At 46.6% G+C, this 26,676-nt stretch overlaps 10 protein-coding genes across 15 annotated transcripts; 4 read left to right on the forward strand and 6 right to left on the reverse strand.

The window, feature by feature from the left end:
• Positions 1-369: 369 nt before the first annotated feature.
• Positions 370-2,025, reverse strand: TERG_04733 (CAMK/CAMK1/CAMK1-CMK protein kinase; the record flags this gene model as incomplete). 4 transcript variants are annotated; one of them, XM_003234088.1, is made up of 5 exons in its annotated part: positions 370-1,163; positions 1,215-1,371; positions 1,428-1,635; positions 1,718-1,769; positions 2,019-2,025. In XM_003234088.1, the coding sequence occupies 5 exons, from the start codon at positions 2,023-2,025 to the stop codon at positions 370-372; spliced, it is 1,218 nt and encodes a 405-aa protein (XP_003234136.1). The 4 variants fall into 4 exon arrangements, with proteins under 4 accessions (XP_003234136.1, XP_047604294.1, XP_047606391.1 ...); XM_047748316.1 differs by having other exon boundaries at positions 370-1,371; XM_047749862.1 differs by lacking the exons at positions 1,718-1,769; positions 2,019-2,025 and having other exon boundaries at positions 1,428-1,508.
• A 1,819-nt stretch (positions 2,026-3,844) lies between these two features.
• TERG_04734 (rRNA processing protein RRP8) lies at positions 3,845-5,325 on the forward strand (the record flags this gene model as incomplete). Its single annotated transcript, XM_003234089.2, has 1 exon — positions 3,845-5,325. A coding segment is annotated over one exon (1,481 nt), but the record flags the coding sequence as incomplete, so codon positions are not given.
• A 178-nt stretch (positions 5,326-5,503) lies between these two features.
• TERG_04735 (proteasome component PUP2) lies at positions 5,504-6,520 on the reverse strand (the record flags this gene model as incomplete). The annotated part of the gene is made up of 5 exons (XM_003234090.1): positions 5,504-5,780; positions 5,846-6,189; positions 6,276-6,354; positions 6,424-6,436; positions 6,496-6,520. The coding sequence occupies 5 exons, from the start codon at positions 6,518-6,520 to the stop codon at positions 5,504-5,506; spliced, it is 738 nt and encodes a 245-aa protein (XP_003234138.1).
• A 978-nt stretch (positions 6,521-7,498) lies between these two features.
• Positions 7,499-9,721, forward strand: TERG_04736 (uncharacterized protein; the record flags this gene model as incomplete). 3 transcript variants are annotated; one of them, XM_003234091.2, is made up of 3 exons in its annotated part: positions 7,499-9,313; positions 9,374-9,582; positions 9,640-9,721. In XM_003234091.2, 3 exons carry the CDS (start codon positions 7,499-7,501, stop codon positions 9,719-9,721), a joined length of 2,106 nt encoding a protein of 701 aa, XP_003234139.2. The 3 variants fall into 3 exon arrangements, with proteins under 3 accessions (XP_003234139.2, XP_047606392.1, XP_047606393.1); XM_047749863.1 differs by lacking the exon at positions 9,640-9,721 and having other exon boundaries at positions 9,374-9,586; XM_047749864.1 differs by lacking the exons at positions 9,374-9,582; positions 9,640-9,721 and having other exon boundaries at positions 7,499-9,322.
• A 470-nt stretch (positions 9,722-10,191) lies between these two features.
• Positions 10,192-11,369, reverse strand: TERG_04737 (90S preribosome/SSU processome component KRR1; the record flags this gene model as incomplete). Its single annotated transcript, XM_003234092.1, has 3 exons — positions 10,192-10,902; positions 10,971-11,243; positions 11,310-11,369. 3 exons carry the CDS (start codon positions 11,367-11,369, stop codon positions 10,192-10,194), a joined length of 1,044 nt encoding a protein of 347 aa, XP_003234140.1.
• Positions 11,370-13,607: 2,238 nt separating this feature from the next.
• Positions 13,608-14,907, reverse strand: TERG_04738 (uncharacterized protein; the record flags this gene model as incomplete). Its single annotated transcript, XM_003234093.1, has 6 exons — positions 13,608-13,789; positions 13,862-14,100; positions 14,194-14,315; positions 14,380-14,445; positions 14,507-14,668; positions 14,728-14,907. The coding sequence occupies 6 exons, from the start codon at positions 14,905-14,907 to the stop codon at positions 13,608-13,610; spliced, it is 951 nt and encodes a 316-aa protein (XP_003234141.1).
• A 2,957-nt stretch (positions 14,908-17,864) lies between these two features.
• Positions 17,865-18,968, reverse strand: TERG_04739 (3-ketoacyl-CoA reductase; the record flags this gene model as incomplete). Its single annotated transcript, XM_003234094.1, has 2 exons — positions 17,865-18,728; positions 18,804-18,968. The coding sequence occupies 2 exons, from the start codon at positions 18,966-18,968 to the stop codon at positions 17,865-17,867; spliced, it is 1,029 nt and encodes a 342-aa protein (XP_003234142.1).
• Positions 18,969-19,279: 311 nt separating this feature from the next.
• Positions 19,280-19,779, forward strand: TERG_04740 (uncharacterized protein; the record flags this gene model as incomplete). Its single annotated transcript, XM_003234095.1, has 2 exons — positions 19,280-19,342; positions 19,435-19,779. The coding sequence occupies 2 exons, from the start codon at positions 19,280-19,282 to the stop codon at positions 19,777-19,779; spliced, it is 408 nt and encodes a 135-aa protein (XP_003234143.1).
• Positions 19,780-20,171: 392 nt separating this feature from the next.
• TERG_04741 (galactose-1-phosphate uridylyltransferase) lies at positions 20,172-21,431 on the reverse strand (the record flags this gene model as incomplete). Its single annotated transcript, XM_047748317.1, has 3 exons — positions 20,172-21,001; positions 21,080-21,261; positions 21,331-21,431. The coding sequence occupies 3 exons, from the start codon at positions 21,429-21,431 to the stop codon at positions 20,172-20,174; spliced, it is 1,113 nt and encodes a 370-aa protein (XP_047604295.1).
• A 1,035-nt stretch (positions 21,432-22,466) lies between these two features.
• Positions 22,467-22,838, forward strand: TERG_04742 (uncharacterized protein; the record flags this gene model as incomplete). The annotated part of the gene is made up of 1 exon (XM_047748318.1): positions 22,467-22,838. The coding sequence occupies one exon, from the start codon at positions 22,467-22,469 to the stop codon at positions 22,836-22,838; it is 372 nt and encodes a 123-aa protein (XP_047604296.1).
• Positions 22,839-26,676: the final 3,838 nt, after the last annotated feature.

Here is a 26,676-nt window from a genome sequence, read left to right on the forward strand (position 1 = left end):
TGGTCATGGCGTCCTGGTGGTGTTACCATATCTTTAGGGCAGAGGAAGCATGGGAAGGGGGTTGGCTATGAGCATACTTATCACTTACACATTTCTATCACTCCCAATAAGCAGTTAATGAAACCAATTGAACCAAGGAATTATTTTTTTTAAGACCTCGTAAAAGCTCTGGGAAATATTTCTTTCCGCCCTTAAAACATTAAACAAAAAGCGCACCAGGAGGTAGTCGCAACACCAAGCCACAAAAATAGACAAACATAAGGAGTATTATGAACCAAACCACACGGCTCTTTGAGCCTTAGAGTAGGCCATTGCCCATATATCCAAGGCGGCGTGATTAAATATTAACCAGCCATTATCCTCGTTAATTTACCTCCCTTTCTCCTTCTCTATTTTCTCTAGCGCCTCCTTTTCAACTTGCTGTTGTTGCTCCTGCTGCTTCATCTCCCGGACCTTGGCGAGGACTACTTCTCTGAATATAGCGCCCCGTGCAAGTCTGCTGAGACGACCCTTGTTAGCCGGTGCTGCTGCACCTTCAGACGGCTTGGCATCCGCAGCAGGTTTCTCCTCGGCCTTCTTTTCCTCAGATTCATCAAGAGTGGTGCCGGGGATATCGTCACCTTCATCCTGCATCTTCAAGGCCTCAATCCGGTTGGCAAGCTTGATAATCTCGATTCCGCGCTTCAGCCTGTTACGGGCAATGTAGGTCTTGAGTTCAGGAAGAATGTTGTGATCAGTGGCTGTTTCACCCTTGAGCCATCTGTGCTGTAGAGCTTGTTCACTAGTTGATCTGAGAGTTGGGTCTGGCTGGAGGAGAGTGAGGATGAAGTCCTTTGCGTCCTTGGAGACATCCTTCCAGTATCTTTCGTGGAAGACGATGCGGCCCGATCGACACTCTTCGATCAGGTCATTGAGAGATTCCGACCGGAAAGGAGAGTAACCGCAGAGGAGCGTGTATGTGATGACGCCCATGGACCACATGTCGACGGCCTTACCGTGGCCCTGTTTTAACATGACTTCTGGAGCAGCGTATCCAAACGAACCGGCCATGGATGTGAGCACCTCTGTGTCGCTGTCAAGCATCTTCGCGATGCCAAAATCTGCTAAAACTAAGGGAGATTCCTGCGCAGTAGTGAGATATAAAAGGTTTTCAGGCTTTAAGTCTGTTAAAATATCAGTAACTGTGAGAAAATGGGGTGCAGTCCTTTGTATACCTCGGTGAACCACGTTACGCTCATGGAGATAGTTGACGGCATCTAGAACCTGTCGGATCGTTTGTGAAGCGTCCTTCTCGGTAAATCGTCCGTAATCGCAGATTCTGTCAAAGAGCTCACCACCAGTGGCTAGCTGGGTGACGATGTAGTATTTATCCTGGCACGCGGTTAGAATAGCTAATCAATCCGCCGAGGAGTACATGGAGCGCACACCTTTGACTCAAACCAGTCATGGAATCTGACTATATTAGGATGGTGAAGTCGCTGTAACATGTCCAACTCATCGTACACCATCTGTTCGTTGCCCTTTACGTTTTTCTTAAGAATAATCTTTATGGCAACCTTGCCGTTGGGGCCGTCCGCCTCCCGAACAATGCCATATGTACCTGCACCCAGTGTCTTTCCAAACCGATACTGTGCTCTAAGGGAGATATATGTAAGCCGTGGAATTCTTCGTCATCCTCCCAGTCAACGCTGGCAGTAGACGGTGACTTCATGCGTACTTTTTATCGTAACTCTCTGGCTGCCCTTGCAGCTTGTTAAGCATGTTCGTGACTAGACGCCGCGGGGAAAAGGGAAATACATCAGCTTTCATCCTCAATTGCGACAAGAAACAGCTACCTCGAGCATCATCGACAGACAGACAGCCAAAGTTGACAATGATATTGGCAACTGTGATAAAACAGGAGGGACCGCAGTACAGCAAACGAACCAGGCCGACTGCTCGAGGGGCCTGTACCCCTCATCAAGGCGCCCTAGCAGACCAAGGGGGAGATGACCGGGTGAGAGTCGCGTAAAACTTACAACTCATCTTGCAGGCGGACTGTCAGCCACTGCTTGTTATTCTATCGGTCGGTCGTCAGAGTCGTGGAGGATGTGGTCGGGGAGAGAGTGTTGCAGGTGGTCGTTAGTTAGACGTTGAAGATGAGGGGCGGCGGTGTTGCTAGTTAGTTAACTAACTAGTTAATTATTAGTTAAAAAGCGAGTAACAAATATTCCTCGGAATCCGTTCGATAACTAACTGGCTAGCTAAACCAGCTGTCTCAATTGAAAAAGAAAGCAAAATCAGCCCTTCAGCCTGGCGACGAGCAGGATTGGCGCTGCGATATGCCTGTATTGTGAAGGTTGATGATGTTGTTCAATCATCACCAACGCTGACGATGATAACACGCCAACTAAGATACGAGAAGCGCCACAACGCAGCTCCATAGGCTCAGCCACAGCGGGAGCTGACGCCGAGCCATGCTTAGCTATACCAAGATGTGCCGCCGGTAGCGAAGACGGCGTCTGTGGCTGCTCCTAATCTGCTCCGTCTCAGCTTGAGTATGGAGTTGCCAGTCAAGAAATGATATACTTGAGGCGGAGAATCGAAATATAGCTTGGGGGTGGTTGCACTCGTCAGCTCACTATATAGCTTCCCAGCGGTAAATTAGGAGATGTCAGAGTTGAGTTCGTGAAAGAGCAGGTTTTCGATGTGTGCAAATAATGATTTGCTTGATTTTATTACTGATTTCCAGGGGTCGCGCTGTGATGAGCCGACATAGGCCATGTTACTTGGGCCATGTAGGTCTAGTATCTATCCCCTTTGCAACATATAGATTTAGCACTGACGACTGGCAATAAAACCATCCCATCATGCATTTTTTATATTAACTTACTCTGCGGCATAATTTGTTTAGTGAACGCCTTTATAGACCCGGTTGAAGGTACCTGTTCAGACCTTCCGACCACAATGATATATTGACTTCTGCGGTTGACTATAATCATAAAGCGCTGCTAGTAGGAAATTTGCCGACTTTCAAATGGTACATATGGCCCACTGAATCCCTCACCCGGATCTTTTTTCAAACCAAAGAACGTACCAACTTCTACTGTAACGTAGCAATGCGTTTTAGATGCTATGCTTCGACTTACCCAGAGGCCCATACACAGTCAACTGTACATTTGTATGAGCTTATTCCAGGAACTCGAATACTAAGCTGCTAAGAAAATCAACACATGTGGTAGCAAGCTCGAAGACTAGATTTGGAGAGAACTGCTGGATATGAAATAACAAGGGGCAGGCTAGTATTAGGAGTCTTTATCAGGCAAGTTCAAGCCAGACAATATTTCAACCACAGCACGTTAAGTTGTATCTTGCCTGAGGTTGATCAATAGCTTGGAGGTATTTGCATTTTTCATCGGGGTATATGCGAGTAGTGCACCGGAATGTGGGTGTGGCTCCTGGTAATCATGGTCCTGGTTCTGGCTGAACGTAAATGCATGACATGATAGATAGCCCAAGGAGTGAGAGTATAAGCTATATATTTTGGAATTAGTTACGAATGAGACATATGTGTTTCTGAGAAACCGAAATATAAAATTGACGCTGAAGTTGAAACTGAAACGAAGTGAAAACAACCTTCAAAACGATGAAAAATGCATGGTCCACCCGCTGACAAGTAACACAGGAACATCTACTATCCTCTTCGAACAAGGTTATTATATAATCATATCAACCCGAACCTTATCAAGAAAGTTTATTTATAAGATTTTTTTCAACCAAAAAAAAAAAAAAAAAAAAAAAAAACAAAATTCAACTTTTAATGAAAATACGCTCCATTTCTAAGGAACCGTTGTAACCAAAGCAATCATGTTTGCTGTTCCAGGGTGGTCTGTTTTTTCTTCGGAGCTTAAGCTTCAGAAGGAGACACCAGCAGCAAAAGATGTGTCCAAGTCTCGGGATACTGATGGCTCATCCAAGAAACGGAAGAGAGCGCCTGGTGCAGATGACGATGGTGGAAAGGTCACAAAATCAAACGTGAACGAGATGTGGAAGAGATACATTGAAGGGGAAATACCAAAGCAAAAGAAAGCACGGCCGGAGAAGAAGGGTGAAGGCGATGGAAATATAAAACCCGATATACCAGCCTCAAAGGGCAGCAAGAAAGCCAAAAAGCCGAAGAAGGATAAGACATCTAAAAGGGAGCAACAAACAGGGAGCAATATGACACCATTAGGTATCCGCGAACCAAGCACGGCTTCGCCCACCATGACTTCCTCGCTTCCACCACCTCCTCCTCCTTTGCCAGAAAATTCGAAACTTACTCCACTCCAGCAATCTATGCGGCAGAAGTTGATTTCAGCTAGATTTCGTCATCTCAATGAAACTCTTTATACAACGCCGTCCACTGAGGCCATGGAACTATTCACGAATAACCCTGAAATGTTCGCTGAATATCACGCTGGTTTCTCACGCCAGGTTAAAGAGTCGTGGCCGTCTAACCCCGTGGATGGATACATTAATCTGGTACAAACTCGAGGCGAAGTTCGCCTCCAGCATAAACGACAGGGGAAGAAACCAGCTCAAAGCAGCTCCAGCCTTCACCCTCTTCCAAGGAAGGCCCAGGGCCTCTGCACTATTGCTGACATGGGATGTGGTGATGCCCAGTTCGCCCGCGCTCTTTCATCTTCAAAAAAGTCAATGAAACTGAAGATCCATAGCTTTGACTTGCACGCCCCAGATTCTGTGATCACTAAAGCTGACATCGCCAATGTGCCACTTGAAGATGGCAAGGTGGACGTCGTTATATTCTGCTTAAGTTTGATGGGAACTAATTGGGTATCATTTGTTGAGGAAGCGTGGCGTGTACTCAGAAGTGATGGCTTGGGTGAATGCTGGGTCAGCGAGGTAAAAAGCCGATTCGGGAAGCCAAATAAGCAAAAATCGGCCAGGGGATCCATTGGCAAAGTTAAGAAGGACAAGTCTAAGAAGAAACAGAAAGGCGATGAGGAGGAGGAAGACGCTGGCGAAGCTATATTCGTGGAGGATCAGGTTATAAAAGCGGATGATGACGATCAAACAGATATCTCAGCCTTTGTGGAAGTCTTTGCTTCGAGAGGGTTCGTTCTGAAGCAGGAGAGCGTTGATAAGTCCAACAAGATGTTTGTGAAAATGGAATTCACTAAATATGGCGAGCCGAAGAAGGGCAAGTGGGCGAATCCAAACGGCCCTGTCGAAAAGAAAACACTATACAAGAAATGGGGTGCTTCATCAATCCCCAGTGATATGGGGATGACTGCCGAGGAGGAGAGCAAGGTGTTGAAGCCGTGTGTCTATAAGTTACGATAGTATATGCGATTACAACTTCCGAATGTTGGTAATATAAAGAATATTTTGGGGTATATCTATCGTTTCTACTTAGTCCCGTTGGAGTGTGTTGCGTAAACGTTATGGCCTTGTAGAATCTATGGGATTTCTTGATAGCGACATCAATCAACCCAGGCCGACGCAGCGCTCAGGGTCCATGTTAATTACTTCCCAAGGTAGATACAACTCGCCCCATGTCCTCGTCGCTATAAATCTGGAAGCCTTTCTCTTTCGTAACGCTAGCAAGCTGGACGTTCTTCTCATCGAGCTTCTCCTCCATGACTTGTTTCAGCGTCTTGAGAACCAAAGTCTCGGCCTCAGCCAGTGTCAAAGACCGATGATATTCGTTCTGTAGTTCGGCTTGTGCTCCCTCACTTCCGGACCCTATAGCCTTAGCATCATAACGGTAGAATGTGCCAGATGGCTCAGCATGGTACCTATGAAGGAATAACCAGATTAGCAACCAAAGTATGGCTTGCGATGAAATGAAGATGATACGTACAACTGCGGGCCATCCTCGTCGCATCCAGCAATCAACAAAGCCACTCCAAATGGCCTGCTCATTATACTCTCTTCGCCATCAGCACCCTCTCCAAACCGAAGGGCAAGGTCACATATTGCCTGAGTACAGCTCTCGACTCTTAGCGGCTCTGAATAATGGAATCGATGGTTTTGGGTCTCCACTCGTGCGTGTTCAACCATTGACCTAGCATCAGCTTGCAGGCCGGACATCGCACATCCTATGTGTTGGTCTATCTCAACGATCTTCTCAACCGACGACGTCTCCAACAGAGTGGAGGTAACTCGCTTTTCAACACCTAGAACGACACCCTCAGAAGTAGCAACCTATTTCATGGTAACAATAGCACGTCAGAGAAAAATCACAAACAGCTTTATTTCGAACGAGGATAATTGCAGATAGTATCACGTACTCCAATGGCAGTAGAACCTAGTTTTATAGCTTCGAGAGAGTACTCTACTTGGAAAAGACGGCCTTCTGGCGAGAAGGTGCTGTACGTAGCTTGTATAAGCAATCATTCGCTCGAAATCAAACGGTCAACCTTATAATGATATGCTTACTTGATTCCACGATCTAGAGGGGTGGTCGGTCAGCACACGGTATTATGCGGAGGGACTGTAAGAGGTACTCACCATACTCGGACCGTGCGATAAACATGATGATGTAGATACCACCCCGGATGAGTTTTCAGTAGATCGGCTATCAAAATAGCAGGAGATACCCTTGAGCGCAGCTTGGGAAGTGCTCATCTGAAGCTGTCTGTAATGGATGTTGTTGATCTCGGCGGTTGAGCTCGTCCGCCCTCTTGCTGCTGCCTTTCTTTAGTCCACGCAAACAGAAGAAGTGCCTGGGCAGACCCGCGCTAAACCCAAACGGGAGCTCCATCAGCATCATAACTAGAAACGCGGTTTTGGGCGATGAACGCTCATATTAAAACTCCTTGCGAACAGATCCTCGTTCTCAAGCAGTCAGGTTCACGCCAGGTTACGTCTTTTTCAATGATTCATGATTATGAGTTCCCCCTCTTCTGCAAAGTCAAGGGTGACACAAGAGCGCGCTGCAAGCTATAGCAACCCTCTCAGCAGACCCGGAGTCCCCTCCACCCGCGCTCATGGAAGAGCAACATCCAGACAGGAATCACCCTTTTCACGAGAGACCACCCCTGTAGCCGAAGGCCGGCCTACCACAAAATCCATGAATAAGAGTCATGTCACTTCCAGCGAAGTGCGCACGGAAAGAACTAGCGTGGTGACCAGAGAAAAGATGCAGAGCAAGCAACGATCTGCCAGAGAGAATATTGCGCCAGGAAGCCCAAGGGACTGGGACAAGAGTCGCATGAAGAGGGACCAGCATAGAAGCAATTCAATAGCTATGGCGACCGAAAAACCTCAAGTTGATGGTTTGTTCACACGCCACGATCAATCCAATCTTCATCCACCAGCTACTAACTGATCAATTATCCAAGTGCCCTGGAATCCAACCGTGTCCCTTATACCGCATTCTACCGCTCCCCTTGCCTGTCGAGTTTCCGTTCCACCTTTGTTCTTAGATTTACCAAAGGCACTACGCCCAGGATCACTTCGAGATCTCTCTTTAGATGCGCAGGAATCGGCAATTCTACAAGATTTGCTATTTATGTTTATGGGATATGAAGGCCAGTACATACACTACGCTAATGCATACAACCCGTCTGTAGAGACAGATCGTTTGGTAGGGCCCTCTTTTCAAATCACTCCAGGACTTGATCCAAGCTTGAGAGACCTGACAATTGCAATGTTGAAAATGGCTACACACTACAGCGCAATGGAAGCATTTGTAGAAGTGCAAAGCAGATCGGAATTCGGTGCTGTCAACCATGCGCTATGCGCAGCAATACGGCAACTTCTCAAGGATTATTTGATTATGGTGGCTCAGTTAGAGACTCAATATATCAATAACCCGAACTTCACACTGCATGTCATGCACCTCCATACAATGCCTACCAGCCAGACGCTTGCCCAGCTGTACTCTCTCGGACAGGAACTGTTGAAGAAGAATTCGCTATTGGCCCAAGATCCAGATGAGTCAATTGACGATTTTGATGATGTTGATAATATCCTAGAACAGCTTCGTGAGGGAGGGGAACTGGCTCCGGGAAGCATGTCTAAGAAACTTTGCAAAGGCGGTAACGTGCTCGGTCTCATTAGTCAACGCCTGGCTACGTTCTCAGGGGATCCGGCTACCGGTGTATTACTTCAAACATTGCTACGAGAAGCCAGTCGGCCATATATGGCCATGTTGAATGAGTGGTTGCACCACGGTGGGATAAGAGATCCTCACGCTGAATTTCTTGTCAAGGAGCAAAAGGGTATCAAGCGTGATAAGCTTGAAGAGGATTATACCGATGAGTACTGGGAAAAGCGATACACTATTCGTGATCATGAGGTCCCTCCTCAGCTGGATGCTGTTAGGGATAAAGTTTTGTTGGCTGGCAAATACCTGAATGTTGTCAGAGAATGTGGTGGTGTTGATATCAGCAAGGAAGTAAAGGATGTTCCCAAAACATTTGACGACCCACGATTCCTCGATAATATAAATGGAGCATATGCGCATGCAAACGCATCACTTTTGCATCTTCTATTAACGAAGAACTCTCTAACAACCCGTTTCCGCTCCCTGAAACATTATTTCTTCCTGGATCGTTCTGATTTCTTCTCTTATTTTCTTGAACTTGGTGCCTCTGAGCTTCGGAAACCTGCGAAACATGTTAACGAAGGGAAGCTTCAGTCCCTTCTTGATATAGTACTGCGACAGCCGGGAAGCATTGCTGCTCAGGACCCATTCAAAGAGGATGTGAAAGTCAGAATGAATCAAATGGGCTTGACAAAATGGTTGATGCGTGTTGTGAGTGTATCTGGAATTGACCAGGATAACCCTGATGGGGGCATAGAAAAGTACCAAACTCCGGCCCCTCAATCATCCGAGAACGAGAAGGACATCATTGGATTCGACGCCCTCGAACTCGACTATCTCGTCCCGTTTCCTCTTTCGTTAGTGATCAGTCGAAAAACCGTTCTCCGGTATCAACTTGTTTTCCGACACCTTCTATCCCTGAGACACCTTGAGACGTTACTTGTTAACTCATGGCAAGAGCATAGTAAATCTACCAGCTGGAAACACAAATCCTCAGACCGCAAAGTTGAACTCTGGAAAAGGAGGGCATGGACACTTCGTGCCAAGATGCTTGTCTTTGTACAGCAGCTTCTCTACTTTTGCACTGTAGAAGTGATGGAGCCCAATTGGCAAATATTGATGAACAGAGTTAATGGTGATGGCACTGAGGCGACTGAAGTGACAGTAAATGGGACGAAACAAGTCAACAGAACTGTGGATGAATTGATGCAAGACCATGTCGACTTTCTTGATACTTGTTTAAAGGAGTGCATGCTTACTCAGGGGAAGCTTCTAAAGGTAAAATAATAGGCACCTACAGCATAACCAATACTAAATGCTAATTTACAACTGTTCTAGATTCACTCCAAACTCATGACATGTTGCACAATGTTCGCATCCTGGTCTGCGTCCTCATTGACTCGCAGCTTGGCCTCGGCGGATCCAGATTTGTCTGGGTCAATAGATTCATCCAAAACTTATGATCCCTTAAGGCTTGCAAAACTAGAGGACACCCTCAAGCGATACGAGGATCATTTCAGCCGGCATCTACGAATTCTGATGGACAGGTAAGACTATTCAATTTCCACTGTAACGTTCGATGCATCAGCTAACCTTGAAACTAGTCTCAACTACTTCGCTGCTACAGAGAGTGTAGTGCTACTGAAGCTTGCTCACTCTCTAAGTGCAATAGGGAACGAGGAGTGATGGATTTTATGACTTATGAAGAGTTCACAACGCTTTTCGGCTCGCGTAATGCCGAATCCGGCTTGCTCTGATTTGAGAGGACCAGAGGCTAAACATAAATAATGCCTGCACCTCCATTTATGGACGCATGGCAAAATAATCAAGCAGGCGACGAGTCCCTCCGCGGCCCCCGGAACTTTGTCTATCTAAATAAATGCTGTCCTGGCTATAGGGATAAAGGAGTGAGCTCACCAGGAGTCAACTCACTGCCGAAGTTATTGGGAGATGACCTTAACCGCTGTGATGATAATAGCCATGTCTTGAAAGGAACAGTAGGATCTGATATTGGCTGAATTCTTGGTCATTCATGATGAACAAAGCTGCTAAATCAAAGTACATCAAAGAAGTTTATACCGTAGGATGCAAAATAAACGCCTCAAACTCCAATTAGAAACAATACCGAAGCAAAGGACTTCGATTATCATTTAAAATCATGCTTTCTCCTTTTTTGAGCGTTTCTTATCCTTTACTTCCGTCTCCACGTCATCAACCTTCTTCTCTTCACCCTCCTCAAGCCGTTTCCGCTTCTTCTTTTTCTTCTCCCCTGTATCCTCCTTTGGCGGTATGAAATCTTTCTCCTGCTCCTTCATCTTCTCTGCCCTCTTTTCCCTCTGTTTCTCCATAATCTCCTCCTTTCGAGCTCTTTCCTTGGCCTGTTTACTAAGGAAATATTCACCACTCTCAATCTGCAGATCAACCTTACTCTTCTCCTGAGCTGGTGGGAACGGCGTGTAAACTTTCTTAGATTTATCTGTAACTTTGAATGGTTTTCGTCTCTTGCTGAGGGTCCGTTTCTTGAGTTGCGGAAGGAACCTGTCCCACGATTCCTGCGCCAGTTGAGGATCCTTGGCGAGCTCGCGTTTGATCATTAATTCCTTGATATGGTATATGGGGTGGATGTTGTTCATGCAATCTTCGACAATTCGACGGACTTCCTTCAAACCCTTGAAGGGACCCATTGCAGCAACTGTGTTTCCCTGGACGAGTAGATATGTACCCGTAAGTAGCTCGAGGGCTTTCAGCGTTGATCCGGAAGGACCCAGAATGCGCTGTCTCCGTTTAACGAATCTCTCCTTGTTCCGGACTAGGTTACGAATCTTGATGATGTCGCATGCAACGTCATCCTCGAGAATTTTCAATGCCTACATGCATGATGGTTTAGTTATCACCTTAGATAATACAGCGTATATAGGTTTGCAGGTTTTCTTACTTGTGGCGCTGGAACACTTCTCGCCAGGAGTTTGATAAGATCTCTTGCTTTCAAAATAGCAGCAGGGTCAAATGTCTTTCGGGTGGTCTTGACGGTCATGCTACCCTCTACAAGATCAAGAGTGCAGGTTATACAGCTCTTCTCCAGCGCCTTGGTTACCAACGGCCATACTTCTCGGAGGTATATTTCTCGATACTTTGGGAACAGGCTGACGAAAGAGGATTCTTCTGCGAATGTGCCGCCGACATTATCGGAGGGTTTGAATTCTTCAATCTATTCGTACCAAAGGGCTGCATTAGTAAAGAGGTCGCATGTAAACGGTGGGAGCGCAATAGGTACCTTCCACTTGTCAATATCGTCCGTATCCCAGGGCTTATCCCTCTTATATGTTGAAGGCATTGTGTCCGTATCACAGAACAGACCGCGCGTGGTCTTCTTACTCTCTTCCCGCGCAGCTTGAAGTGAGCTTCTTGATATCGCGATGAAGATTTAAAAAAAAAGCTTGGATGGAAGAAAAAAAGAGAGAGAGAGAGCAAGCTACTTTAGGCAAGTAAGCCGAGATCCAGCCAACGGTTCCAAAGACAGAAGGTTTGACGATTATGTAATATTTAGCACGATTATCCATCTCACGTGCCCTTCTTACCCGAGCAGGCAAGACTATGCGTGTGCTACGCGCTGAACACAGCCAAGCTTCGCGTGACCCCACTATTCCTAAGCGACCGCGGTTCCTAACAAGCGCCGCGAACCGTTGTTTTGGCACCAGCTACATGCATCTTATCATCGTATTTCGAAGCCATGGCGATTCAGACAGAAGGAATAAGGGAAAAACACGCACACAAACGCCGAAGGGGAAGCTTTCTGCGCTGTGGCTGCATTTGATGCCAGCGCCGGCGTGAACTTCGGGCCCAAGCGACGGAAATTTTATCGCATGCAGGTCCTTCTCTGTCATTCGTTAGTTAACGGCTCGGTAACAGCGATCCACCTTGATCATAGCGTTCTGCTGGCCCACTGCTCGATATCTTAACAGACGGGGGACAGCTATAGATCATTTATGTGGCCTATCTACAAGGAATCCAAGGCAAGATTGATAGCCAGATCTATCATCAGACAAAAGCCCTTCATTCGCTCGCCTTGAATCGAAAGCCTTGAAGGGCCATCTAGATCAAAGCTGTCAACCGTTGTGTGGAAGTAATTGACGGGGGTATTAGCTCGTTAGCTGCCAGCTCTTGGAAGCCCTCCTCGTTAGCTATTTTACTCCGTACTCTTTCGGCCCAAGGTTCCAAGACTAAAGGATCGTCACGGAAGAGCTAGTCGATTGATGCACATCATAAAAAGAACATGGATAGAATGCGAGGCAGAGACCAACTAGAGCAGAAGGTGGTGCTAGTGACAGCGAGGTTAGGAGAGGTGTCAATAAATGGAGGTTTCCATAGCTCAGTTTAGGTAGCGAAGGCTGTCAGACGAATAAGAGAGAAGGCAATATCGTCCTATGTTGCTATTCATCAACCAGTAAATAAACATAATTAGCATAAATAAGCCAAAATAATTGTTAATCCCGAAGTTTGATACTCACCTAGCGCCAGCTAACTAGGTACGCTGTCCAAAGTATAATGCGTCCCAGAACCTTGGGAGGCTACATCTCACTTCCAACACGCAGGCGAAGCCGGTGCATCAAGACCTCAGCCTCCTTTCCCGTCAATCATCGCAGCTCTTAAGCTGCCCTGCTGCAATCCGAGCTGATAACTAAGGCGTCATATCGTGTTGAGGTTGTGGTGTTGAGCAGACTGGACGTCTGCCAGCCCACCACCTTGCTTGACACACTCCTATTTTGCTTGATCTTGAGCCCCTTCCAGCATCCATTACTGTCAGCAGCCTGGTTTTTCTAACAGCAGAGATCTGACTGCAAGACTCAGAATTTGATTTTGTGAACGCTTTACAAGCGCCTGTTTCGAGAACCGCTTCCTTCGTTGTCGAACCGATTGAGTCGTGGGGGTGACCAGTTCATCCATCCAAACCCACCTACCTAACAACTCCTATTCAGCCTACCATGTTTCTCCGGACAATCCAGACATGATGAAGCCTCGAATGATATTCGTTTCATCGACGCTCATTTGCCAAAGGAAAAGATGAAATCTTGACCTGGCTTCGGTGCTATCTCATTACCAGCGCATCCCGACCGCAATTCCAGCACATCGCCACATTGTGCGGCCATAGTGTTCATCTCAACACACGAAACTGTGTCTCTGACGTTGTGGAACAACCATCGACGACCCAAATATCAAACGAGTCAACGAAGTTTTGGCTATCCTCGGCTTACCGATGATGTATAACTAAGCTCAAGTCCAGCTTTTAGGTCCTGAGCCTGGGACCTGTGAGAAACCATGAGAAATCATCAAATATCTCGTAAGAACGTGTTTAAAACACTCCAAATGATATTTGTTTCTCCTTTCGTGTTCTTGGGAGATAATATCTTTCAATCTCGACGTGGAATAACTACAGGGCTATCAGAACAAATAGTCAGAACATCTCTGACAGACTCTACCCCTGGATGGAACGTTATAGGTCACGGTTTCCGCCCGATGCAAACATATCTGCAACGTCAGATTCAAAAATATCAACCTAGCCGATAGAGGTTACTTACAGAGGAATATATGCCTTCAGTGAGGGGTCATCTGCTTCTTGCCTAGCACCTGTTAAAAGTTCTTGGAACTCAACCTCAGGCATGTCAAGCAGGTGCATAAACGGATATAGCCCAAGTGATTCCAGGAGAAGATGAACATTCTTTCGGTTCGCCTCACCGATAGCCTTCATCCTCGGATCTGGTTATAAGTTAGCTGGATGCCGTTGACCAGTTAATAGTCAATGTGACTGCGGAATCTTATGGGTCTTACCCGTTGACCATCCAGATAGGGGCAGAGGTATCATTTTCGATTCAATATCAACAAGGCCAGCTGAAGCCATAAGACCAGCAAGTTTCATTCCACTTCGAAGGTCTTTGACGCCTTCTAAAGCGGCAATATAACTTGTGCTCCATTTTCTCAGGCAGTGGCTTTCAGTCAATGCTCCGTTGTCCGACTGGACGTTAAAATATACTTCAACCATCTGTGCCCAACCACCTCGTTTTAAACATCTAATGTTATATGGTATTCCATTCAGCACAAACCGGAACTATGTTGTGGAAGTTCCTGCCGTTTATACCCTCCCAGGACATTCATCTACTCACCTTGAAATATCACGGAGATAGCGTGGCCATCTTTCCTTATCGAGACCGGAAGCAATCAGGCGCGAGTGAACCAAATCAAATTGGTTTGAACGAAAAGTGAAAGTGCGGTTCAAATCGTCAACCTAGTCAGTCCACGGTTGATATACAATGTTGAGTGGCAAGCTTCTTAAAGATGGGGAACATTACCTGCAACCAAAGGTTATCCGGTGTATCATCAGGCTTCATATGTGGAGATACATCGATCCCTATGACCTTCATGACGCCCCTTCTTTTAGTGGTGATCCTTTCCCAAATTTCGGATGGTATGGCTCACTTCGCAGTCTGGATATTGCTCAGCAACCTCCACGGCCCAAGTACCCGATCCGTATCCGCAGTCGAGCACTTTATCCAGCTGCTGGATTGGCGGGAATATAATCCTATCATCGAACACCTTGCTGAAAACCTGCTGTTCCAACTCTAACCTCTCGATCTCTTCCTAATAGTGAATGAGCGATGTTTTGGCTGGTAAGGGTTGGAGCAGACAGCACTACGCACGTCGTCAATAGGAGCGAAGTATATCTGGTTGTCCTGTGCATATTTCTGATACTCCCGTCCCTGAAAGGTTATAATTTCCAAATGTGCGTTATCCAAGGCTGTGGTACCGAAATGAGGATCACTGTGAAATTTTGCCGTCAGCCATGAACAACAGACAATTATTGAGAAACTTGGAGCCATTATTACTTCATTCTGACCATATGAGACTCTTTCTGAAAGTTTACTTGAAGGAAGAAAAATTATTTTCAGTGGGCTTTCTCGATATAATCGATCCACGAGCTATGTCGGAAAGTTCAGGGAAATGATAGTTTGCTTGTGGAAGGCTAAGGCGACTCAAAATATAGGAGAAAGTTCTGCCCGTCATTGATATTACCGTCTTGTCAAATTGTCACGAGGGGTGGAATTTAATGTTAGGCCACGGAGTCACTTTCCTGCTGACTGGTATTGATAATATCAAATCCTTGCTCAGCCTAAGTTGCGGCAAAGCCGATGCCCGGGTAGATCCAGTCATTGGTTATGTATCTTATGACCATTTCAAATAATTGGGTTGGTCTCTATATCGTTGGAAATTCACTGACACATAATAGAGTTCTTTTGACCGAGTACCGGCCCTCAGACTAGCCTTCACATAGGCTGTCAGGCTTGCTACGGAAGGTGTCGATACCTTGATGCATGCCTGAACGTGGATATCCACTACGGGCCAACATAAGCAAGAAATCATGTTTCCCACTCATGGGAAGGGTGGGAATATCACACGTACAGCGGTGGGTCCCTAGGCCACCCGCCTACGAAGTTGATGCAAAGATCGATCTGTTTCTTGCGAACAGACCTCTAATTATCACCCCAAGGCTGTGTTTACCTTAGTGCATGATTATTGGTACTGCAGGCTATAGCTGGATAGAAGGATGAGCTTCAAAAACTGCCCCAGATGAATATATACCTGGGTTAGCTAGTCTTGGATTGATGCATGGCTGAAATACCCTAGCGAAAGGTAAGGACTGACGACGAAGTGGAACCTGAACGCACCCGTTATAACGCTCCACGTATTCAGTCAGGGCAGCTCGGAATCGTGAATACCCATTTCCTCGATTTAACCCCGTCGAAACATTATTACTGCCATTATTCGAATCTCCCAGTGACATGGACTTGGGTCGTTCAGTTACCTTCCCTTTCCCCGCTAGCTTGGATCAAAGGGGAAGGAATCACGGGCCGCTGTCCACTAAATCGCCGAATATAGGATCTTCAGCGGGCCTTGATACTAGCTGCATTCTCCTGCAGCCATCAGAGCTATCATGACTAGAGAATATTCCGTGTTTAGCCTACATTATCTTATTCGTATGGTGTACGGAAACATATCTATATCCGATCCCGACAAGGGCTACGACTGCTCTGCATGACAAACTATATATTCGAAGCAAGCTAACGCAGGAGCTGACGCAAAGCACGAAGTTGGTGGATCAGATCACCTCTTCACGGCTGAATGTGTGATGCATGCAACCCATTGTATATTGGAAATATTTATACACAGGGTTCGAAGAAACTCAGCACTCGCATAACACAGTTTTTAAACATATTCTGAATGATATTATTGACGAGGCACAGGGCCGAGACAGGTTTCTAATAATCACTACAGGGGCGTCCAGTTGAACAAACGGCAAAGAATTTGTACACGGTCAAAACTCCCTTAGAGAGAACGCTACGATCTGTCGACATGGCCGACCTCAGTCTACCTGCCAAAAAGCAGTCCAAGTTCGTCTCACCTCACGGCATTGGTTGCAGGTCAAGGTGGAGCAGCCATTGTAATGTAACATGCACTCCTGAAAATGAAGGATTATCCGCCACAACTATCACGAAAACATGTACTTGCATCAATACTAATAATTATGGCTCTATATGGGGCGCGCCCAATGGCCAATGGAGTGAGTTTTCTGAGTTGGTAGTCTTCCTGACCTTATATTACTGGAAATCTCGTCCTCAGCAAGAGCAGAAAGAGGATTGCTGAACTTGATCAAAGCTATTCAACCGAATCGGTTCAGTGAGAGTCCCTTACAGCAAATATATAATATATATACATATCACTCCCTATACCAGCCCATTGGGAGGCATCGTGACCCCCTTGCAGCGTCACCAATTAAACGGAGAGTGGATATAGGAATGCTCCACGTATTTCGAACAACAGGATCAGGCCTGGTAACTAAGAAAGATGTGAAGAGCTCCCAATATTCATACCTCATGTCCTACGTGACGCCTACGTGCTAGCATGGAGATATGCAATAAAAGGTTTTCAGCTATAGTTAGCCAGCGTGGGTTGTCGACCCCTTCAGAGTGATTTGCCTTGCAGTCCCTGCCATAGCAGGGTCTCGATGTGTTCCCGGTAACTATCGAATACGTGCACCACGGGGAGAACGGGTAGTCCCGAATCTGGGAGATTCAATACCCGCCCTGTTCGTCCCAAAACAAGGGTCCTTCGTGCATAAGCAGGATGCCATACGAATCTAATAGTGAGTATGTCTGACGGGAATGGACAGGCATCCCAAATCGAGAGATTCTTCCGAGCTCGGATTCTACCCGTAACACTTGGGAACCCTCAATGTTTCGTTTTCTATCGTATTAATTGCAGGCCATGCAGCTGCGAAGGAACAGAACTACCTGCTGTATTATTATTATTATTGCATGCTGACACCGGAGACATGGATTAGCGGTGTAGTAGTGCGAAGTTTGTCTCCTTGTCAGCGATCAAGCGATCAGGGGTTGTTTACTGGGCAAGGTCAACATCAGCGTTGGTCGTGAAGAATCGCTTCCTTGGAGCAGTTTTCGTGCTACGGAGCACAGAAACGAGCGTACATATATGGACGGCTATCCTTTAGGGAAGCGAGATTATTTGTAGTCAGGATTTTTATTATGTTTGGCGTTTCAGTTATCTTTAACTCATCAAGGTAATGATGATACCAGGTGACGCTGATTATTATCATCACACACATCAATGCATGGCCTCAAATTCAGGGATGCATATTTTGTGTTGGTGTATCAGCCTAGGGTAAAAGCAACGCAGGATGGGGGGCGATTATAGGGATAGGATTTAAGGAAATCAAACGCCAGTTTCGTCGGACAAAGTGTGAGGGAGAAGATATTTGAAATCACAATCCCTTCTTTCCAGATTCCCTCTCCCTCTTTTTAAGAGCTCGCTTACGAATAGTCTCATGCATCGATTTGTTAAAGCCTATGACTGTCTTACTTATAGGCCCAAGGGAGGTGACAATGCTCCAGGCCATCAGGGCGTGGCTCCAGTATGGAACGGAGGTGTAAGCATAGGAGAAGAGTCCCCCACTTCGCCCAACATGGCCGAGGGTAGCACGGACAAAATCTCTTGGATTTGGGATAGTCATGCTGGTTTTTCTGATCTTAGACATGGCGGAGGTGACGAGGTAACTTTGGGTGAGTTGAACAGTGATCCCGTAAGGTTCTAACTCGGAACCCAAAGAGCTTGACCACTGTTGGAGGAATGCCTTGCTTCCCGAGTACGTAGCCAGCAGAGGAGTTGGGAAAAGGCCACCGAAGGATCCCATTGTCAAAATCAACCCACGCTTCCGCTCCATCATGCCTGGCGCAACCAACTGAGTGACCCGTAGCGTACCAAGGCAGTTGATAGTGATGATATCCTCCATCTCTTCCGGGTCAGTAAGAACGAATGGGACTGGGATGGAGTGGCTGAGTCCGACGTTGTTGATAAGAATGGAAATGTCCATTCCCTTGATAACTTTCTTTAGCTTCTCGTAATCGTCATCGTCGTTATGGGAAAAGTCCATAGCCATAGTCTTGGTTTGGACGGAGGCATTTTTCTCGCAGATCTCTCCGGCTACCGCGGCAAGCTTGTCGGCTGACCGTGAAACAAGTAGGATATTAAACCCAGCGCGCGCCAGCTGGTGGGCGTATTCTTTTCCAATCCCATCAGATGCGCCGGTGACCAGAGCCCAGCTGCCCTTGGGGCCGAACGAGCGCAGCTATAGGTACAAAACCATTGGTCAGCGCACTGCGCACAAAGAATAAGCTCGAGAAGGTAAAAGAAACTATCGTACCGGCTTCCCTGGAAGCACGAAGATGCTGAAGAAAGCTCGCAAGACGCCAAATAGCTGTGATGCAAGGAAGAGACCTCCAACCGCAGCAACAAAGGTAGACGCAATTGACGCCCACCCGGCCGGTGGCTCAACGCGGAAATTATGAATTGTCTCACGCAAGGTCATGTTGTTGGCTGCCCGCTCTGCGCTATGCTCCCTCTCTCCCGGTGTTGTCTGCAGGATAGGATGCTGTCGAGGCTGTCAAGCTGGGAAGACGCGGCGTTCTGTTGACTTTTGGCAGGCTCAGCTAACTAGTTAGTTAAACGAATATTTACTTGCACACGCCAAGGCCCCGCGACTCAAACCAGCCAGCCCCCTTTTCTACTTTGCCCAACGCCAGCTGCAGATTTGATAACAGTCTATATTCCGTGAAAGAGAGGTCGAAGAAGAGCTCGGTCGTATAAGCAGCACTCAATTCAGGCTTACATTTAGCTAAGATGGACACAATTGCTGCTTACCTCCCTCAACATGCGGGATTCCTGCCCAAGTGGCTCCTCTTTGTATGAAGGACCTTACTCAATCAAAGGCTACAACCCACAACAGCAGTATAAATGAGACGAACTCAGGCTAACACATTCCATTGCATCTGCAGGTCTCGGTCGTGTCGTCTCTAAACACCTTTCAGGCATTCGCCAGTCCTGCCTATACCGGCCAGCTCTACTCTGCGGCCCCAGTGACACCTCTATCCTCACGCAAATTCGGGACATGGACGTTCTTATCCTCTGTTATTCGCATGTACGCCGCATATTACGTGTCTAATCCTCAAGTATACGACCTTGCCATGTGGACTTACGGAATTGCACTGGCCCATTTTGTCAGTGAATGGCTGATTTTCGGCACTGCAAAGGCACAGGGGAGATTTATTAGCCCTTTGATCGTAGCCAGTTGCAGTTTGACATGGATGTTAACCCAGAGAAGCTGGTATCTGAATCTGTGAAGTCCGATCTTTAGAAACCAAGGACGAAAAAGATATAACTAATAGAGACAATGGCGTTTTCTTATGGAATGTTTGCATGACATAGTACGGCATTTGATTTTCGCCTCGGCTTGTGTTGGCTGTACTCTAACTCTGGTTTCAAATGCCAGCTAGTTGAATCTACAAAAAAAAATTTTTTTTTCTCTTTGGATGAATTCCAACCGATGGTAACATATTAAGTCTTCAATGATATATTAATATACCAGTCAAGAAGGCAGGATTCTGGGGTCAAGCGTTAGAGCCTCTTTCTATACAGCTCTCCCGCGCAGTCTCTTAGCCTTGCTGCAGCCTGCTCTGGCGTAATGTCACGTTGAGGTTCTGCAAGCAATTCATACCTAAAGTAAGAGTGAATGTTAACCTTTAACTCCTTCCTGGCTGGGAACAGGCAAGCAGAGAATCCGGCATGCTGACCCTACTAAGAACTTCTTAACGGTAGCGCTCCTCAGTAACGGTGGGTAAAAGTGAAGGTGAAGGTATGAGCAGGCAATCTCCTCCTCTGTGCCGTCCAGCGGGGCCTGGTGAATACCCATACTATACGGGAAATGGGTTTGGAAGAGATTATCATATCGACGGGTTAATTCAGCAATTGCCTCCGCTAGATGCTCTTTTTCTCCTTGGTTCAAGTCTATCAATGCCCTTTTATGACGTTTGCTTATGACCATCGTCTCAAAGGGCCATACGGCCCACCATGGACAGAGGACTAGGAAAGTGTTATTTTCAAACACTATTCGCTCCTTCTTTTCCATCTCGAGCAAGGCATAGTCCTCGAGCATATGGCTACCATTGTGCTCCTTGCAGTATTTCAACATCTGCGAGAGCTCCTTTGACGGTTCTTCGGGCAGGGAACTAGTTGTCCATATTTGACCATGCGGATGAGGATTGGAACACCCCATTGTTGCTCCCTTATTTTCGAATATTTGCATATATCTGTATTGATCCTTTGGACTAGATATTTGCCTTGCTGGTGAGTCGGTTGAAATCCCCGCAATTGCTTCCGATTTGTACAGACATGATTTTGGTGACAGATGAAGTGCGTATATATCCGTCCAAACCTCTATGATAGGGACAATCTCCTGCGGCACGAGGTCTGCAAGTGTGAGATTGTGTTTGGCAGAGAATGTCAAGACATAGCATCTGCCCTTGACTGGCTGGGCTTGGAGAAACCGTGTTGATAGGGATGCTACTGGTTTATTTAGCAACATGATGCATCCTATATAGCCATCACTGGTATCAATGGTATAAATACAGCCTTCAAACTGACCTTTATCGTCCGTCCCATAGTCTGTCTGGCTCTCCTTAACAGCGCTATAGTCGTTAACAAAGACAAAGACCTTATCGTACTGCGGATTTCGGTCGCCTTGCGCTCGTTTGTTTCCAGGACACAAGTAACAGTTTTCATCGTACTCCGGAAGCGTAGACTTGGTTGGTGCTTCTTCTTGACCCCTATCGCACGGCAGTTGTCAGAAAACAAGATGCTCTTGTCCCTTTTCAATGCCTATCAAATTGACTTACTGCCATGGTCTTTTCGTTCGATGTGGGGAGACGAGAACATACGAGTCGGTAAGTGGATTGTATCTCCGATGCGATATGTCGTCTAGCACCGAACTAACCATCTTTTCGTCAGGCTATCTTCGTTTCTCTGCCTCCTTGCTGAGTTTCTCAATGCTCGATGCCGTGGAGAAGTTTGCGGGAGGTTAAAAAGAGGCTGCTCAACCCCCACTGGTTATAACGTCATAACTACTTCACCTACCTAAACGGTGTCTATTCCAACGCTTCTTTAAAACAACAGCATGTCAACAACGACATACCGAAGATCTAGAGCACTGAGAGCTGTAATAGATAGTGACACTTCGTGCCAATATCCTTCTTATCTTAGACTGCGTCTCGATCCATGATTCTCATGTTGGTTGCATGGTCATAAAGCATGTCAAACAGCCCAGGTTCCAAGGACCTTCTCCCCAGCATCAGGTTCACGAAGCCTGGAATGATCTATTGACATACTTTATTGCTCTATGAGCTGATGATACCCTATCCCTGAGATTAAGATGAAAAAATACTACCTCCAGCTGACTCTTGATGGCCTGATTCATGGGACCATCCACGCAAGCTGAAATACAATCGATATTTGCCCGACTATATAAAGCATACAAGAGTGACATGTAGCCAAGAGCTAGGTGATATAGCAATAGCAGCTGGGGTTTATCATATTTGTTGCTGCAAGGCATCACAGTCTTGCCCCAGTACTCGTCATGTACGCCCATACCCATGGAACTGCTTTACCAACAAAACATAAAGGTGGACCAAAGACGGACAAGGGTCAGGAGACAGCCATATTCCTTGCACTAAGAAATGACACATTTTCAGCATACTGAGTGCTTTGAGTGACCTACACTAAACAAACCTGGGTTCATGATCAATCGATCACAGCAACTCGAAAGGAGATTACTGAACACTTCCTCTCATAGCTCCAGGGGATGACCCTTGGAGGGAATACCACTATCCCCTCTATATATGCAGTGAATCATGTGTGTATCTGCATGAAACTTTACGATATGCAATCATATCACTGTTATGCAGTACAAGGGAGGGCCTAGCCGTCCGGATATCTTGCATTGCCTTTCCCGTGGTGACCTAAGGTTGCATCAAGCATGCACACACCACAACTGAGATTGGTTTATGCCAGCTGTCAACATGAGGCCTCGCCTCAACGCAAACGTGAAATGATGACTGGAAACACAACCCTTGAACTCCTTCAACTCTCTAGCAGACTCCTATTAATAGGCAGATGCACAGCCAACAACTACTACGATTCAGCCGCGCGGGGCTGGACAAGCTTAAGCGACCGTTTACTGCGTACCCGTAGTGGTTCAAAGTCAATTACGGCGGTGTTAATAAATGGATGCTCGGAGTTGTCAGTTTTAACTACTGGTCAATGCCGGAAAACAAGCAACTATGGACCCCTGCGCATCCGTCATGTTAAGCGAAGACTAATCAACACCTCTATCAATATCTATTATTGACTGCGTGTATGCACGTATTTAGGTGATCATGTCCATGCTGGTCCCTCATGGATTTTTACCTCCGCCATTGTTAAATTGACCAGATCGCTGCAAATAGATCATGCAGATTCCTCCACCATTATTACCGGGCGAATTATCAACCAGTGCACAGAGTACAGAAAGAGCAAGAGGAAAGAAAATAAGAAACAGAGTTTAGGTAGGATCCTCGTCGAAAGGGGGGACCAGGCCTTGTCAGCTACACGCATCTAGATCCTGGTATAACGTGCTGTTTAATGATTCTCTATCCCTGCTTGATCCGTTTAGGGAATATGCAGAGAGTAGTTTGATTCGACGACGTGCAAAGAACCATGGGTATGTGCACAATAACACGAAGAGGGAAGAGTCCTACTTTACATTATCTTCAGGTGCTGGGCTCGGAGGGCTTCTTTTGCACATTTCTTTCCCTTGCTGGGCAGTGTATGTATAGCGAGATGGAGAGCCAAATATAAAAAAAAAAAAAAGAAAAGAAAAGAAAAAGGCTAGAAGGTGAGCAACTAACTCTTCCACCCTCCATGCAGAGATTTGAAGTGAAAAAAGAAGGCTCACAGTGGCAAACCCCCATCTCCGCTCCCTAGTTGTTTTCTCGAATCAGAAGAAGCGAGTGACAGCCAACCCTGCAAGCAACAAGTGAGACTGCTTCTTCACCTCGCTCGTCCGACGCTCCTGTGGCTCCATCGAACTAGAATAGCTCCCTAGGTAGGTCCGTATGTATGCTCCCTGGCGAGTCAATAATCAACAAACAACCTTGCGTGCATAGCCGGTCCCGTGATATCAACTTCACCTCCAGCCTTCCTTACCACGGCCGCTTCCAGACACCCCCTTTTCGCTGTTTTTGGTGCATATTGGATTTATGCAGAGAAAAAAGGCCGATGATAGATGATAGACTTCCCTCCTCCATGTGCATGTCATTGCAGTAAAGGTTACGGAACGAGGAATAGGGTTCAGCCTTGCTCGCCAGCTTGCTAAAAAAAGGTCCAAACCAGGACGGTCTCAGTGCTATGGGATTTTGGCTGCCTTCAGGGAGTCGAGGAGCGAAGTCGAGATGGCCATGCATCGATGCAGCATTTTTATCCATCGACTATCGATAGACAGCGTTGAGCCAAAGCTCTTGGACGGTTTAGCTCCACCGTTAAGTTGAGCGAGTGAGCGAACTAGTTCAAATTAGTTGGCAAGCTGGTGGACAAACTAAACCAGAGAAGGGCAAAGCAGAGAGCCAAAAGCAAAGGTTAGCTAGCTCGGGCATCGCCCTCCTGCGTTGCCTGTTGTCCCTACAGCCATCCAATAGGCAGAAAGACCGATTGTGAACTCCCCATCGAACTTGAACCGAGAGGCAAAGCAATCATGCAAGTTAACAGCACACGGAGCACGGAGACCAGGCAAAAGAAAAGAAGCAGACAAAAGAGGGACCGAGGGAAGAGAAGAAAAAAAAAAAACCCCTCCCATGCCATGCGGCTATTTCCAGATTTTCCAGCTGATGTGGATGAAGAGGCCCGCACCGCATGTATGGATAAGTTATAGTTAACTATATGCAATCGCGCATCGTGCGGAGGTTTGCCTCGTTCCCTCGCTTATACAAATGTGGTACGGAGAACCCTTGACTGGAAACGGGGGGGCAGCACAGGCCAGGCAGGACAGGATGGTTATCCGCCAGTTGCTTTAATATTGAACGAGTGACCTACTCCGTATATCGATGTGAATGGAATATGCTGTACGTACATACACTGTCAGCAGGGCCGTGCAGGACCATGGGTGTTGATTCGGACAAAACCGTGTGAGAATGAGCAACTTGTCGGCCTGGATGTCTGTCTTTTTCCAATGCATCCCAACCCCTCCCTCTATCGGCGCACGAGCGTTCTTGAAGATAAATATCTTACGAGATGGGAACAGGGATAAAGCATTATGTTAGCAGAAGGAAAAGAGAGAGGGAGAGAGAGAGAGAGAAAAGAAAGGAGAAAAGGCCATGCGACGAGACCCCCCCTGCAGATGAACTATTTTTCCGATGTTTCTATTTATACCGAGCAAAACTCGTTAACGAATGACATGCACAGGTTGACATCTCACTCTCATTGTTGAAGAATCATCGAATTTTCGGCCTTGATCTGAGCACGAACCGGGACACTGTTTCTTTTCCTGTGCTGTCCTCGTACCTGTTGGGGAATGTTCCGAGACGGAGGTCGGCAGGTAACGTAACTACGTACTCTCCCTGGTTCGATGTAATCATCAATCAGGGATGTGATTGCGTTTCACCGCAGTATCACAAGAAGGTGAAGAGTTGAGAATGAGAGAGAGAGAGCCGTGATGTGATAGATGTCTAACTAACTAGTCAACTAGTTTATCAAGTTATGCAGTGCCCCCTGTTTTAACTATCTTGACTCTGCCACGCTGCAGCCAGACAGAGAGGAGAGGAGGGACTAACCAACAACCTCGACAACCTTGATCGGAAGCCCAAGGGAAACTTCCGGCATATCCTCGGCGGCGGTAAAAGAAAAGAAGAAAAAGAGAGACAGTAAAAAAAGAATGGGCTGGTTTGGCTTTGTTGGGATTGCAAGCAAGCAGGCAAGAAAGCAGGTGGGCGAGCGAGCCATCTACTAACTAGATAAACTAACCCAACTGGCTAGTTAACATGTCATGCCCTGAGCTGAGGCGTCTTTTCTCCTCTCCGACAGGGCGTATCTATCTTCTGCATTTGGAGGGGGGGGGGGGAGGCATGCACAGCTCCATGTGTTTCCTATTTTTGTTTTCTCCAGATGAAGACCGAGACACACTGCATGGCATAATAGCATTGCATAGCACAGCACATCACCAACACACAGCAAACCTACCTAGCTCTAGGATGAGCCTATCGGGTACAGCCAGCCAGAGAAGAGAGCTCGTATTGTTTCGGCGGTTGCGTTACACAAGGAGTTGACTCCATGGATGGGGATTTGCCTAGCTGGCCATGTGGACGGAGGCGGAGAAAAGAGGAAAAACAAAGAGAAGAAAGACAGGGGGGAGAAGAAGAGAGAGCGCCCCCCTGCATCCGCATGCTCTTGCGCAGCGTGGACATGACATGTGGTAGAGCAGCGGGCGGGCATATGTGCAGTGCATGTATATGTCAGATGTATAATTCGAGGGCGACTTTTGCTGCAGAGGGCGGAGGGGGGCGAGGCATCAACTAAAGAGAGAAAGGAGAGAGAGTACCTACTCTGTACACCTGATATGGAGGTGACATGGCAGGTATTGTTAGTATTGTTTATTATCTGGATGGTTATATAGCTGGCACTCCTGACGTATCTCATCTCGTCTCGTCTATGCCTCAGGACGCAAGACGCAAGCAGCTAACTAGCAGAAAACAAGGTTAAAAAAAAAAAAGGCGTAATTGACTAATTTCATACTTAGAAGAAGGAACCCTAGCAGAGCGAGTGTAAATGAAAGTTGGGCGATGAGATTGAGGCTCTAGAGGAGTCAGAGCAAGGAGACAAGGGGACGCCCTTTAATAACAACGCTGCTAGAAGGACTAAGGGCAAGAATCAAGCTAGGTTAGTGTTATTATTATTTAACTATCAGATGCTTTTCTCATCTTTACCCGAGGGTACGGGAAATCACTCATAAAAGTGAAAAAAGGAAAGAAAAGGGGGAGGGGATAACTAGTTACATGAAGGGGAAGGATTTGAAAAAAAAAGGACGACAAGAATCTGATCAAAGCATATTAACTTGCAATATTAGTTAAAATTAAGAATATTAAGAAGGATAAGTCGAATAAACCTGTCCAAAAAGACTGTTTGCTCTGCCCAGTTCGAGCCCTTTTTTTTGAGGCTGG

The sequence above is a fragment of the Trichophyton rubrum genome (genome assembly GCF_000151425.1).
Source record: "Trichophyton rubrum CBS 118892 genomic scaffold supercont2.5, whole genome shotgun sequence".
Classification (NCBI taxonomy): Eukaryota; Fungi; Ascomycota; class Eurotiomycetes; order Onygenales; family Arthrodermataceae; genus Trichophyton; species Trichophyton rubrum.